The sequence below is a fragment of the Phaseolus vulgaris genome, chromosome 10 (genome assembly GCF_051622355.1).
Source record: "Phaseolus vulgaris cultivar YP4 chromosome 10, ASM5162235v1, whole genome shotgun sequence".
Classification (NCBI taxonomy): Eukaryota; Viridiplantae; Streptophyta; class Magnoliopsida; order Fabales; family Fabaceae; genus Phaseolus; species Phaseolus vulgaris.
The window spans coordinates 38,782,441-38,795,127 of NC_143507.1; the positions used below are offsets into that span (position 1 = coordinate 38,782,441).

General features: G+C 32.8%; 1 protein-coding gene across 1 annotated transcript; it reads left to right on the plus strand.

Annotated features, from left to right (window-relative positions):
- The first annotated feature begins 3,554 nt into the window (after positions 1–3,554).
- Positions 3,555–12,489, plus strand: LOC137818013 (uncharacterized). Its single transcript, XM_068621237.2, has 5 exons — positions 3,555–3,763; positions 3,937–6,187; positions 6,683–6,791; positions 7,017–7,112; positions 12,206–12,489. The coding sequence occupies exons 1-5, from the start codon at positions 3,555–3,557 to the stop codon at positions 12,487–12,489; spliced, it is 2,949 nt and encodes a 982-aa protein (XP_068477338.2).
- Positions 12,490–12,687: the final 198 nt, after the last annotated feature.

The window sequence follows — 12,687 nt, forward strand, 5'->3', positions numbered from 1 at the left end:
CCATTACTTATAAGAAATGAGAAGAAAATTCAAACTATTTAGTGTTTAAATTAGGTGCCAATTTAGAGTCACATGGCAAACATGATCAAGTGTTCTCCATGTGATCTAATTTGGTCTAATGACCGACCTAGGACAAATATGGACTGCAATTAAGCCCTAATTATTAGGTATGTTTTTAGATGCCTAATATTAATCTTAATTCACTTAAAAAAAATTACAAATAAAATTTCTATCTACTTAAAACTCTAGAATTTACATTATGTTATAACATTTTTAATATATATAAAAAGGTGTTTCTGGCAAAATCTCACTTTCTGGTATATTTCTCATCATAACTATAGTGATGGATAATAAACTGACTTTTTGTCCTCAATACATCTATAGTTATTCGGCTAAAAAGTAAAACTTAAATAAATGTAGTACTTAATAAAAAAACTCGAGAATGTAACTGGTTATTTTAACTTTCTAAAAAAGAATTGAGATGAGTGTTAACACTATACTATATGGATAATAAATTTCTCAAAAAAAAAAAAAACCCAAAATTGCAAAATGTTCTTAAAAATAATTATACAATAGAATTATAATGTTGTGTTGTCTTAGGTAATTAAAACGGATAATAGATGTTACTTTTAAGAGATGGACAAATTTTTGCTTCTATCACAATACTTTATGTTAAAACTATATAGATAAAATTAACAACAAATGAAGATAAGCACACATATAATTTTTTTTTTTAATCAACGCAGGTAATACAATCAATATTAAGTGTCACGGTTCATCACTCCACCTTTACTCAATATTTATGACGGTTCATCACTTTCAATCTCACACATTTCATAATATAAATAATAATGTATTTCATCAATCAACTTGGTAGAACAACACCCATTTTTTTTTTAAAAACACAATCATACGTAGTAAAATAGGGACACATTCATCTTCATCCACTATTTATGCCTTCAATCTCCTCATAATTATACTGCAGTATTGGAGTCAACAACGCAGGCTCAACCTACATAAATTATAAAAATAATTACTTTACTTTCATACAAGTAAATAAGATATAAAAAATTCCTAAAACAACACAAAACAGGTAAGACAATTGTTAAAGGACACTTTAAGCACCTGTAATATATTCAACAAGCGTCATTCTCACTTCTAACGTTTTTTTTTTATGAATGAACCAACACATACAACCAAGGAGAACAAACACAAATTGCTCTATTGAGTTGTGCCGCACTCAATCAAAATGAAGTGAAATTCTGCAAAAACAAAAACCACAGACTGTTGCACTAACTATCATCTTCTCCGTTCTCTCTCTTCAATTTCCTCTTTGGCTTTCACCCTTCGTCTTCCTCGCATTCTAAGATGGCTAAAGATTTTTATCATTGAGCACGACAACCTCAACAAGAGTCCCGCAATCATACAACTTTCTTCTTCTCTAATTTCCCGAATGGTTGGGGAGAATACGAAATGTTAAAATTTTTTCAGAGATGGGCTAAAGTTAAAGAAGTATTTATATCCCGCAGATTAAATAGATGGGGAAGAAGGTTTGGATTTGTGAGATTTTTTGAGGTTACAGATGTTTTCCGCCTTGAGAAAGAACTGGACCAGATTTATATAGGGCATATGAAATTACATGTCAATCTACCAAGGTACAGGAAGGAGGAATATGATTCACATAGGGAGGCACCAAAACACAGAAACTATGATACGAAAGGAATGAGTTATAAGCAGGGGAGGAATAAGGAGGAAGTAAAATATAAGGAAGTATGGAAGGAAAAGAAAGGGAAGAAACTATATGTAGAGGCTGTTAGAGGTTCATCTTCGCAGGAGATATGGAAGGGGCCTATCATCGAAACTCAAAAGCAAATTCTGCCATGGATGGGAAACAGTGTGGTTGGGCATATGATAGCAGATTTAGACTTCTCTCAACTGTGTGAGGAACTTGTGAAGGGTGGGATAAGTAAGATTAAAACAAGGTATATGGGGGATAATATGGTGATGCTAACGCCTGTGGATGGTGAATGTATGGAGAATTTGATAAAGGTGAACAAAGACTGGATGGAGAGTATTTTTGAAGTCATTAATCCATGGTCTGATGAATATCTATCTGGACACAAAATAGTATGGGTAAGATGCACTGGTCTCCCTTTATCTCTATGGAATAGAGATTGCTTTGCAAAAGTGGTAGGAGAGGTGGCCTCTTTGGTGTCTATTGATGAAGACACTATGAATTGGGAAAATCTGGAGTATGCCAGACTGCAAGTTAGACTTCTCAGGAGCTGTAATGTAAGATTGAGTAAAGCTTTTAAGATCAATGGGCAGATCTATAATATTAATATTGAAGAAGAGGCGCCATACGGTAGGGAAGGGAAATGTGATTGTAGGTACAACCAATGTTACTCATCTAATAGTATTACTTCGTCGGAATCATTTGTGGAGGAAACCTTATTTTCGGAAAACAATTTCAATGAAGAATTTCATGGTATAATTGCGGAGGAGGAGATGACCGGAGGACAAGAACGGAACGAGCAAGAACACTCTGGATCACCGTTTGGGGGGTCTGACACAGGAGATGGGAAGATGCAGGTTACCGTTGAAGGTACAATCATGGGAAAGGCATCGTGTGGGCAGGGGGAAAGTGAGATAGCACTAGACCTAATGTCTAGCCCTATACAATCTAAGCCTAAATCTGTCCAAGATGTAATAAACAATCTATTGGTAGCTGTAGAGGCTGTAAAAAGTATTCAGCCCATGTTGGGCTCGGCCCACTCAGTTCTCAACACAGCCCAATCTTGCTCCATCAAAGGGAATAACCTTGTTAGGACAAACGGAAATACTGGATTGGGGGAGTGCGAATCGGGAAATGAAGAAACATCTAAGAAGCATGTCTCGAAGGATGTAGGCGAGGGAGATACTACTCCGGTAACGAAAAATCGGGGATCGGTATCATCAACGTCTAGCAACAAATCGTGTGGAGCGGTAAATCAGAATGCAGTTGAAGCAATTGAAGGACCGCAGACAAGTGTCATCAACCATGGTGAAGTTGGAATGGAAGGTGGGAAAGGAGTTTCGAAAACGATACTGCTGGCTAGATTCTCGGGAGAGGATGAAATGGAATGTGGAGGTAATTACTTAACCCCGCCATATGGATGGAGGCAACGAGGACTATGCGAGATTGGGGAAACAAGCAGAAAGCCCCGATGGAAGTATCTTACAAAAAAAGGGGATATACAGAACGAAACCATCTGTGAATCCAGGTTAGTGCTTAACTCTGTTAGCAATTCTTTCTCTGAGGATGGTATTAATAATTGTAATAAAAGATTTTGGAACTCTATTGATATTGATAGACCAGTTAAACTATGGGAGTTAGGCAAACAAATAGGTATATCCTGTGAAGCAAATGAGATAGAAGCAATTAACGAGATGGTACATATGGAGAAGAAGGACCTTAAGGGTAAGAAAAAGGGTGGGAAGGGACGTAAATATGTTTGATTATTATTATAAGCTTAAATATTAGAGGATTAGGAGAGGGCACGAAGCTTAGATACATGAGAAAATTAATTGCTAGTGAAGGTGCAGTATTAGTATGTATGCAAGAAACAAAATCTACATCCATAACAGAAGCGAAATGTTTTGATTTGTGGGGTGATAATAATATTGGCTGGATTTTTAATGAAGGGGATGCTGGTGCTGGGAGTATGTTAACTATGTGGCATAAGGAAGCATTTACTTATATTAATCATCAAATAGGTAAAGGGTATATAGCCATTTTTGTCATCATTTGAAGTCTAAAAAGAATGTCTCGGTGATCAATGTATACTCTCCTTGCATTTTGAGCGAAAATAAATCTCTCTGGGAGGATATAAGTAACATTAAGATTTCAAAACAGAACACTGCTTGGTGTATTCTGGGAGATTTCAATGCGGTCAGGAATGTGAATGAAAGGAAAGGGATTAATGTTAAGAACTCCCAAGAGAATGAAATTAAAAACTTCAATCTTTTCATTGAAAATAATCTCTTGTTGGAATTACCATCAGTTGGAAGGAAGTACACATGGTATAGAGCGAATGGTTCAGCTAAAAGCATATTAAATAGGGTACTTGTATCTGAAGAATGGCTCCAAGAATGGCCATTGAGTAAACAGTATACCCAACCAAGGGAAATATCATATCACTGTGCTATTGTGGTGAAATCTGTGGTTAAGGATTGGGGTCCTAAACCATTTCGGTCTATTGATGCGTGGCTACTGGATGGTGATTTTAAGAATCTGGTGAAAGAAAAATGGAACTCCTATAATGTGCAAAGTGATGATATAAGAAGATTTAAAGAGAAGCTGAAACTCCTAAAGGCTGATCTTAAAATCTGGAATAAGGAAGTATTTGGGCATCTGGAAACATCAAAGAATAAAATTTTGAAGGACATAGAGGATCTTGACAATAAAGATGATGACAATATGCTGGAAGATATGGCTAGGTTAGAAAGATTGAATCTTATTAGACAACTGAGGGTGATTGACAATAAGTTAGAATCTCTGTATTGCCAAAAGGCTAGAGTAAATTGGATGAAGAATAGCGATTCTAACTCAAAGTATTACCATTCGATTATTAGATGGAGGAGACTTAGAAATGGAATTAAAGGTGTAGAAGTGGGGGGTATATGGACGGAGGAGCCGCAAGTGGTGCAAATGGAAGCAAAAAAATTATTCGAGGATAGATTATCGGCTACAAAGGATTTTGGGGTCAGACTGGGGGGAGTGAAATTTCGCTCAATATCCTCAGATGACAAAGTAAGCTTAATCTCGGATTTTACAAAAGAGGAAGTAAAAGAAGCAGTGTGGCAATGTGATGGCTCAAAAAGCCCGGGGCCAGATGGATTCAATTTTAAATTTATACAACATAATTGGGAAGTGATGGAAGATGATATCTTTAAGGCTGTTAGACTCTTCCAAGTTACTGGGAGGATACCTAAAGGTTGTAATGCATCTTTCATTACTCTTGTACCTAAAGTTAAGGATCCATTAAAGATTGAACAGTATAGACCTATAGCCTTAGTTGGGGTATTATACAAGATTATTGCGAAGCTGCTAGCGTGTAGAATAAAGAAGGTTCTTCCATCGGTGATTGATGAAAGTCAGTCTGCTTTCTTGAAGGAAAGAGGAATGTTAGATAGTGTACTATTAGCAAATGAAGTACTAGAAGACCTTAAGAGAAGGGGAAAGAGAGGTGTATGCTTGAAAGTGGATTATGAAAAGGCCTATGACTCAGTCAGGTGGGACTTCCTATATGATATGCTAAGTGCACTAGATTTTCATGACAAATGGGTGAACTGGATAAGAGGGTGCTTGGAATCTACTTCGGTGTCAGTGTTGGTAAATGGGAGCCCCACAACGGAATTTAAACCGACTAGAGGGCTTGGAATTAAAGATATTCGTTGTTTTAATTATGCGTTGTTGGCCAAGTGGAAATGGAGAATTCAAGGAGAAGAAAGAGGGAAATGGAAGGAGATAATTGAGTCAAAGTATGGAAGTGGAACAGATCAGTCACCTATCCCTATTAAATACCAATCATGGTGGTGGAGAGACCTCATTAAGGTGTGTGGAGAGGAGAGTTCGATGGGGTGGTTCCATAAAGAAATCAAGTGGAAGATTGGTGTTGGGGATAAAATAAGATTTTGGGAGGACTCTTGGGTCAATAATAATAGTTTAAAGTCAATTTATCCTAGACTATATACTTTATCAGTTGATCAGGGGTTAAAAGTGAAAGAAGTTGGTAGTTGGGTGGACTCGGTATGGATCTGGAATCTAAGATGGAGACGTCCTGGATTTGAATGGGAAGTTGCATTACAGGAAGAATTATCAAGAACTTTGGCTGGATTTAAACTAGATAGAGAGATGAAGGATTGTATGACATGGAAAGGCGAAGACTTCTCTGTTAAATCTGCATATGAATGTGTTACAAAAAGTGATTCATGTAATAAGAGTATAATTTTCGAACATCTCTGGATGTCTAGAGCATTTCCAAATGTTCAAATTACAGCATGGAGGGTCTTATTCGATAGGTTACCAACAAGGATAAACCTTTCCAGGAGAGGTGTAGGGGTAAATACATCTCTTTGTGCTCTGTGTCAGAAGTGGCCTCAATCGGCTCAACACCTGTTCCTAGAGTGTGAATTTGCAATACAGGTATGGAACTGGTGTTTTAGATGGATTGGAATTATGTCTGTACAACAAAAAATCCTCAAAGACCATTTTGAGAGCTTCTATTTGATGCAGATGAATTATAAACAAAATTTTGTGTGGAAAGGTGTATGGACAGCTATAGTATGGAGCATTTGGGATCAAAGGAACAGAACTATCTTTAAACAAGATAGTGTTGATACGGAGGAAATATTCCATATGGCTCAACTTAAAACTTGGTTATGGTTGAGGTATAGAATGAAGTCCTTTAATTATTCTTTCTCTGATTGGCTTTTAAACCCTATCTTGTGCATTAAAAGTTGCTAGTAGATGGAAGGAGTATAGGGAAGGAGTCGCTAATTGCATAGAGATGAAAGGAAGATAGGTTAATGGTGGAAGGGTATGAGGGATTATGTAGGAGGGATGGGTGAAGTGTAATATAGAATTAATCCTAAGATTGTTATAACTGTTTTTTATCAATTTGTATTACTTATATCCTAGCTGAAAGCTAGGAAAGGTTTTCTGGTTTCTGGTTGGAACAGGATACCATGGTTTGCGTGGACAGAATGGTACAAGATGGGGAACTTATGGTTTATTGTTGTGCTGGAAGGTGTGTACTAATACAAGGAACAACTTGTGGAGATCCTGTAGCCACAAAGGACTAACGCATTGTTGCTGTCTTTATTCTTGGTGTGGTCTGGTATGGGGGAATGGTGCTGTCAAAGGTTATTCTGTTGCACAGAATTCTAAGTAGCCAAATACAATTTGTGTTTTTTTCTCTTAGTGCAGACTTTGAGCTACTATTATTTTGTTTTAATGCTGATGATGGTAATAGTATTAGGAAAAACTGGTGCAGAATTTACACCTGTGTACACCAGTTTGGAATCAATTAGTTGTAGGTTTTTGACATCTAAAGTTTCAGAACTTTTGGGTAATTGATTTTGCTCTATATCACAAGGAATGGAACTTTGTGATTGTGTATATGGGTTGGGTTACCCCTGAAGTAACCCTCTAATTTAATTTATTCATTGCTGATAAAAAAAAAATACAAGTAAATAAGAAAAAAAATGAATTTAATTATTGAAGAAGTAAAAGTAGCATTATAGCAAATCTTGTTTTATTCATATAAGTCTCATAACTAAAACATGACAAAGAGGTATCCTCTTAAATATATAATAAAACACAAAATGACACTAATATAGAATTGCTTACAATCAGACGTAACCATTATGTTATATTGTGAAAAACTGCTTCTAATTAATCATCTCCTGCATGCGCATAGAGCAAATGATAGGATAACTCACAAAAAAAAAAAAACTAAGAATTTCAGTAGCATTAGTTAATAGTTGATGTACCATGTTCACTAACTTCATTAGTGTCTGAACAATTGAAAATGATGACATTGGAAGCATCTGCAGCCTATTTAAAACAAAAGAATATATACAAGTTATAATTTTAAGCACGATGCAACTCAAAAAAAACACATTAAGCTAAAATTAATGTCTAAAAAATATTGTAAAACATGAAATGAAATGAGAATTTCTAGTTGAAAATAATTGATGTTCATAGTATATAACTATATGACTAGAAATTTTAGTTGCTGATAAAAAATGCTAAAAGTAATACTTTAAATATTATTATTATAATTTAAAATAAAGTGTTTTCTACACTAAATAGTCTCACATTATTTAAAAGTTGAAATCAAGAACAATTTAAATACATATTAACTATTAGAAAATCATAAAATAAAATTAATTTTAAAAATAAAAAATATTAATTATTATATTGACTAAATTAGATATTATTTTATAGACTAAAAAATTATTGGTATCTAAAACAGTTTCTAAATTGGTATATAATTAGCTACCAAATTTTTAGCAACCAATTTTAGAATATAAAGTAATTGGTAACTAAAACCTTTGTAGTTAATTAAATATTAATTAGAAACTCGTTTATAAATTTTATTAATAATTTAAACTACTTTAGATACCAATAATTTTGTTAGTCTCTAAAATGTTGACAAAGAAGCTTTGATAAATCCAATATGTCTTGAAGACTTGAAGTTGTGTGTGTGTATGTTTGGTTAGGTAGATTTTGATGCATAACTTTGCATTACATTATGATCCAAGTTACTTGAATAGTAATGTCTTTGAAATGTTTTGTTTTCTAAATTTGTGTATTTTTTAATCAGTTGATTTATGTATTAATAAATTGAAATCACTCTGCTGACTATAGTAAGTATTTTTAATAAATTGGTTTATCATATCAACTGTTTGAAAACACTTAAGGTTTTTGAGATTTTAAAAATGATTTGTTTTCTATTTTGTCTTTTTTGTTAATTGAAATCAATAAGTTATTTTGATAAAAAAAATTGGTTTAAAATATGTTAATTTCATCTATTAAAAGAAAATAGTCAGTTATTTCAAAAATCAATTAAGTGTTTTTAACATAATTATGTTATATTGACCAATTTGTTTTTTAATTGATATATCTATTTTCATTAAATGATCAAACTATTTTTACAATCATTATCTTATATAAGGATGTAATATGATAATTTCAAACAACAATTTTCATAGAGAGAAAAACAGAAAGTTTTAAAATCATTATTGGAGATTGGGTTTACTTCTTAGATCATTCTTGTTTTGTAAAGAAGGTTTCTGAGTTTACATTTATGTTGTGCTTCATTTGTAATAATCTAGGTGTATTCAAGCTCTATTCTTTTCACTGTATTTTGTTGTAACATATTAAGATAGGGTTTTTAAATTATGTGTGTGGTTAAGAGTGTTCTGTGTTCTAGTAGGGTTCAAGATTAACACTCTTGACTGTTTTTTGTAAACCTTTTGTGTTTGAATTAATGAATTCTCAGTAGTTTCACTACAAGAAAATCATTAAATAGAAACCAATTTTTAGAAACCAAAATAATTAGTTGCAATAGTAACTAAATTAGAGACCATTTTAGAAACTAAAACAAAAATTGGTTTCTAAATTAGTTTATATTATTTTCTATTATTGTTAAATAGTTTCTAAATTGGTATCTAATTAGCAACCAATGTTTTATCTACCAATTATTTAGTTTCTAAATTTAGTCTCTAAAACCTTGGTTGCTAATTAGAGACCAATTTATAAACTATTTAACAATAATAGAAAATAATAGAAATTAATTTAGAAACCAATTTTTGTTTTAGTTTCCAAAATGGTCTCTAATTTAGTTACTATTGCAACTAATTATTTTGGTCTCTAAAAATTGGTTTCTATTTCATCATTTTCTTGTAATGTTTGTTGAGGACTGCATATAACTCTTGGTGTAAGAGTGAACTAGTATAAACCTTATGTGCAATCTCTCTCTCACTATGATATTTGTTTATCAATTACTCTATAGTGTTTTACATTTAAACCAAATGGTTGAATTCTCATAACAACTGGTTTATTTTATTGAATATATACTTGTTGTGCTTTTTATAATAAGTTGAACAGATAAATCAATTATTTAATTTTATTGAGTTTTCAATTTGACTCTGGTATTTGCGAAAATGTTATGAAAACAATTCACCCCTCTTGTTTTAGGCCACTTATTCTAACAATCGGTATCGGGAGCTAAGTTATTGTATGTTATTCAAGTTTCGATCCTAAAATCTTTTTTAAATGGCTGAAAACTACCTTTTGGTGAAAGAGTTTCCATAAATAGACCACCACAGTTCTGTGGAGTGAACTATCAGTTCTGGAAAGTCATAATGAAAATATTTGATGAATCAATTGATAGAGGGATTTGGGATGCTATAAAAGGGTCTTTTATACCAAAGCATGAAACTGATAAAGTATTGGTGAAAAACCTTGGTCTTAATGGGCTGAAACTGAGGGAAAGAAAACTCAGTATGATTGCATTGCTAAGAACATTATAATCTCTATGTGATATGTCTGCCTATCATTTGAACAAATTGATGTAGAAAAATCTTGTTGATGGTCTCCCAAGAAACAAGATTGAAAAACATCATATATGTGAAACATGCCAAAAGGGAAAACAAGTTAAAAATTCTTTCAAATTAAAAAATGTTCTTTCAACATCAAGACCTATTGAGATGCTTCACATGGACCTTATTTCTCGAATCCAAGAGTGATACCTATTATGCTTTTAAAAAACTTGTCAAGTTTTTACAAAACAAAAACTGCAACAATATTTGTTCAATTTGAAGTGATCATGGTGGACAATTACAAAATGAAAAATTCATTTCTTTTTGTGAAAAATGGGATATTCATCACAATTTTTCTGCTCCTAGAATTTTCTAACAAAATGGGATTGTTGAAAGGAAAAATAGACCTCTTAAAAAACTTGCAAGAACCATTTTAAGTGAGTCTTTTCTACCAAAATATTTATGGATTGATGTAGTAAGCACAACTTGTTATGTTATGAAAAAGAACTCATAAAACCAATTTTAAAGACAACCCCTTATGAGTTGTACAATTGCAGAAATCCAACATTAGTCACTTAAAAGTTTTTGGCTGCAAGTGTTTTACTTTGAACAATGAAAAGGAAAAGCTTAGCAAATATGATGCTAAAGCAAATGATGACATTTTTTTGGTTTAGAATTTAGGATTTAGTCTAAATAATCATGTATATAGGGTGTATGATAAAAGGTTAATGATTGTTGAAGAATCTATACATGTATTTGAGGAGACTAATAATGTAAAGCAAGATTCTTAAAGAAAGGTCACAAAAAAAGATGATCAAGATATTGGATTTTAGAAATTAAGGATATGCTCAGAAAATCAACCAGATGATTCTGCAATTTAACCAGTAGAAATCACAGGACAAGATGACTTACCAAAAGAATGGAGAACTCCAAGGGATATATCACTGAACAACATAATTGGTCAAATAGATAAGGGAGTATCTACTAGACATTCTCTAAATAATATGTCTGAACATATGACATTTGTATCACAAATTGAACCAAAATCTGTAATTGAAGCTTTAAATGATGAAAACTGGGTAACAACTATGGATGATGAATTAAATTAGTTTGTTAGAAATGATGTTTGGATTCTTGTGCCTAAATCTAATGATATGAATGTTATTAGAACTAAATGAGTTTTCAGAAACAAACTTGATGAATCTGGTATAAATACTAGAAGTAAAGCTAGACTTGTTGCAAAAAGATATAATCAAGAAGAAGGTATTGATTATGATGAAAGGTTTGCCTCTGCATCAAGATTAGAAGTTGTAAGATTGTTGCTTGCTTTTGCTTGTATGAGTGATTTTAAACTTTTTCAAATGGATGTAAAAAACGATTTTTATGAATGATTTTATCTATGAATAAGTCTTTGTATCTCAACCTCCTGATTTTGAAGATCCAAGCATCCTCATCATCTCTTCAAACTTAAAAAGAATTTGTTTGGAATGAAGAAAACTCCTCGGCAGTGGTATGAGCCTTAACAATTTTCTCTTATCTCATGGATATGAGAGAAGAAAAATTGGTAAGACTCTTTTCATTAAAAAGTTTATATATGAGATTATCTTAGTTCACGTTTATGTTGATGACATAATTTTTGGAGCCACTAATGACAACTTTTGTGAAGAATTTGTATCATTTATGTGGGGGAAGTTTGAGACGAGCATGATGGGAGAATTATCATACTTCCTTGGACTTCAGGTTAAACAAATGAAGAATTAAATCTTCTTGAGTCAAACCAAATACTGCAGAGACATTCTAAAAAAGTTTGAAATGGAAAACTGTAAAGAAGCTACAACACCTCTATCAACAAGTTGTTACTTGGATACTGACCTGGCTCTGTAGATTAAACCAAGTTTAGAGGGTTGATTGGATCCCTTCTCTACCCCACTACAAGAAGACCAAACATCAAGTTTGTTGTATGCGTGAGTGTAAGATTTTAGTCAAATCCCAAGGAATATCACTTCACTGTTGCTAAAAGAATCCTTAAATATTTCAAAGAAACAAACAATGTTGGTCTATGATATCCTTATAACTATCTTATACACCTTATATTCTAATTCAAATTTTGCAGGGTGTAAGTTAGACAGGAAAAGCACAAGTGGTACATGTCACCTACTTGGATCCAGTCTCATCTCCTGGCACAATAAGAAACATGCTTATGTGGCTCTCTCAACTGCAAAGGCTGAATATATTGCTGCTAAAAGTTGTTGTGCACAAATATTGTGGCTCAAACAAGAACTTAAAGATTATAGTTTAAAGCTAAGCAAAGTTCCAATATCACTGCTATCAAACTTACAAAGAATCAGATTCAACATTCCAGAACAAAGCACAATGAGATCAAACATCACTAGTTGAATATTTTTACCAAACCTATTCTTAGGGTAGATTTAATGTCTTAAGAAATGAATTAAGAATTCTTGATTATTGGAATCTATCTTAAAATTTTGTTTTTCTCTCCGTCTTCTTTTAAATTGTCTATTTGCTGAAGACATAAGGGAGAATATTTGGATGTTTGTTGTAATATTTTATCCTTTGATGTGTGACAATATCACT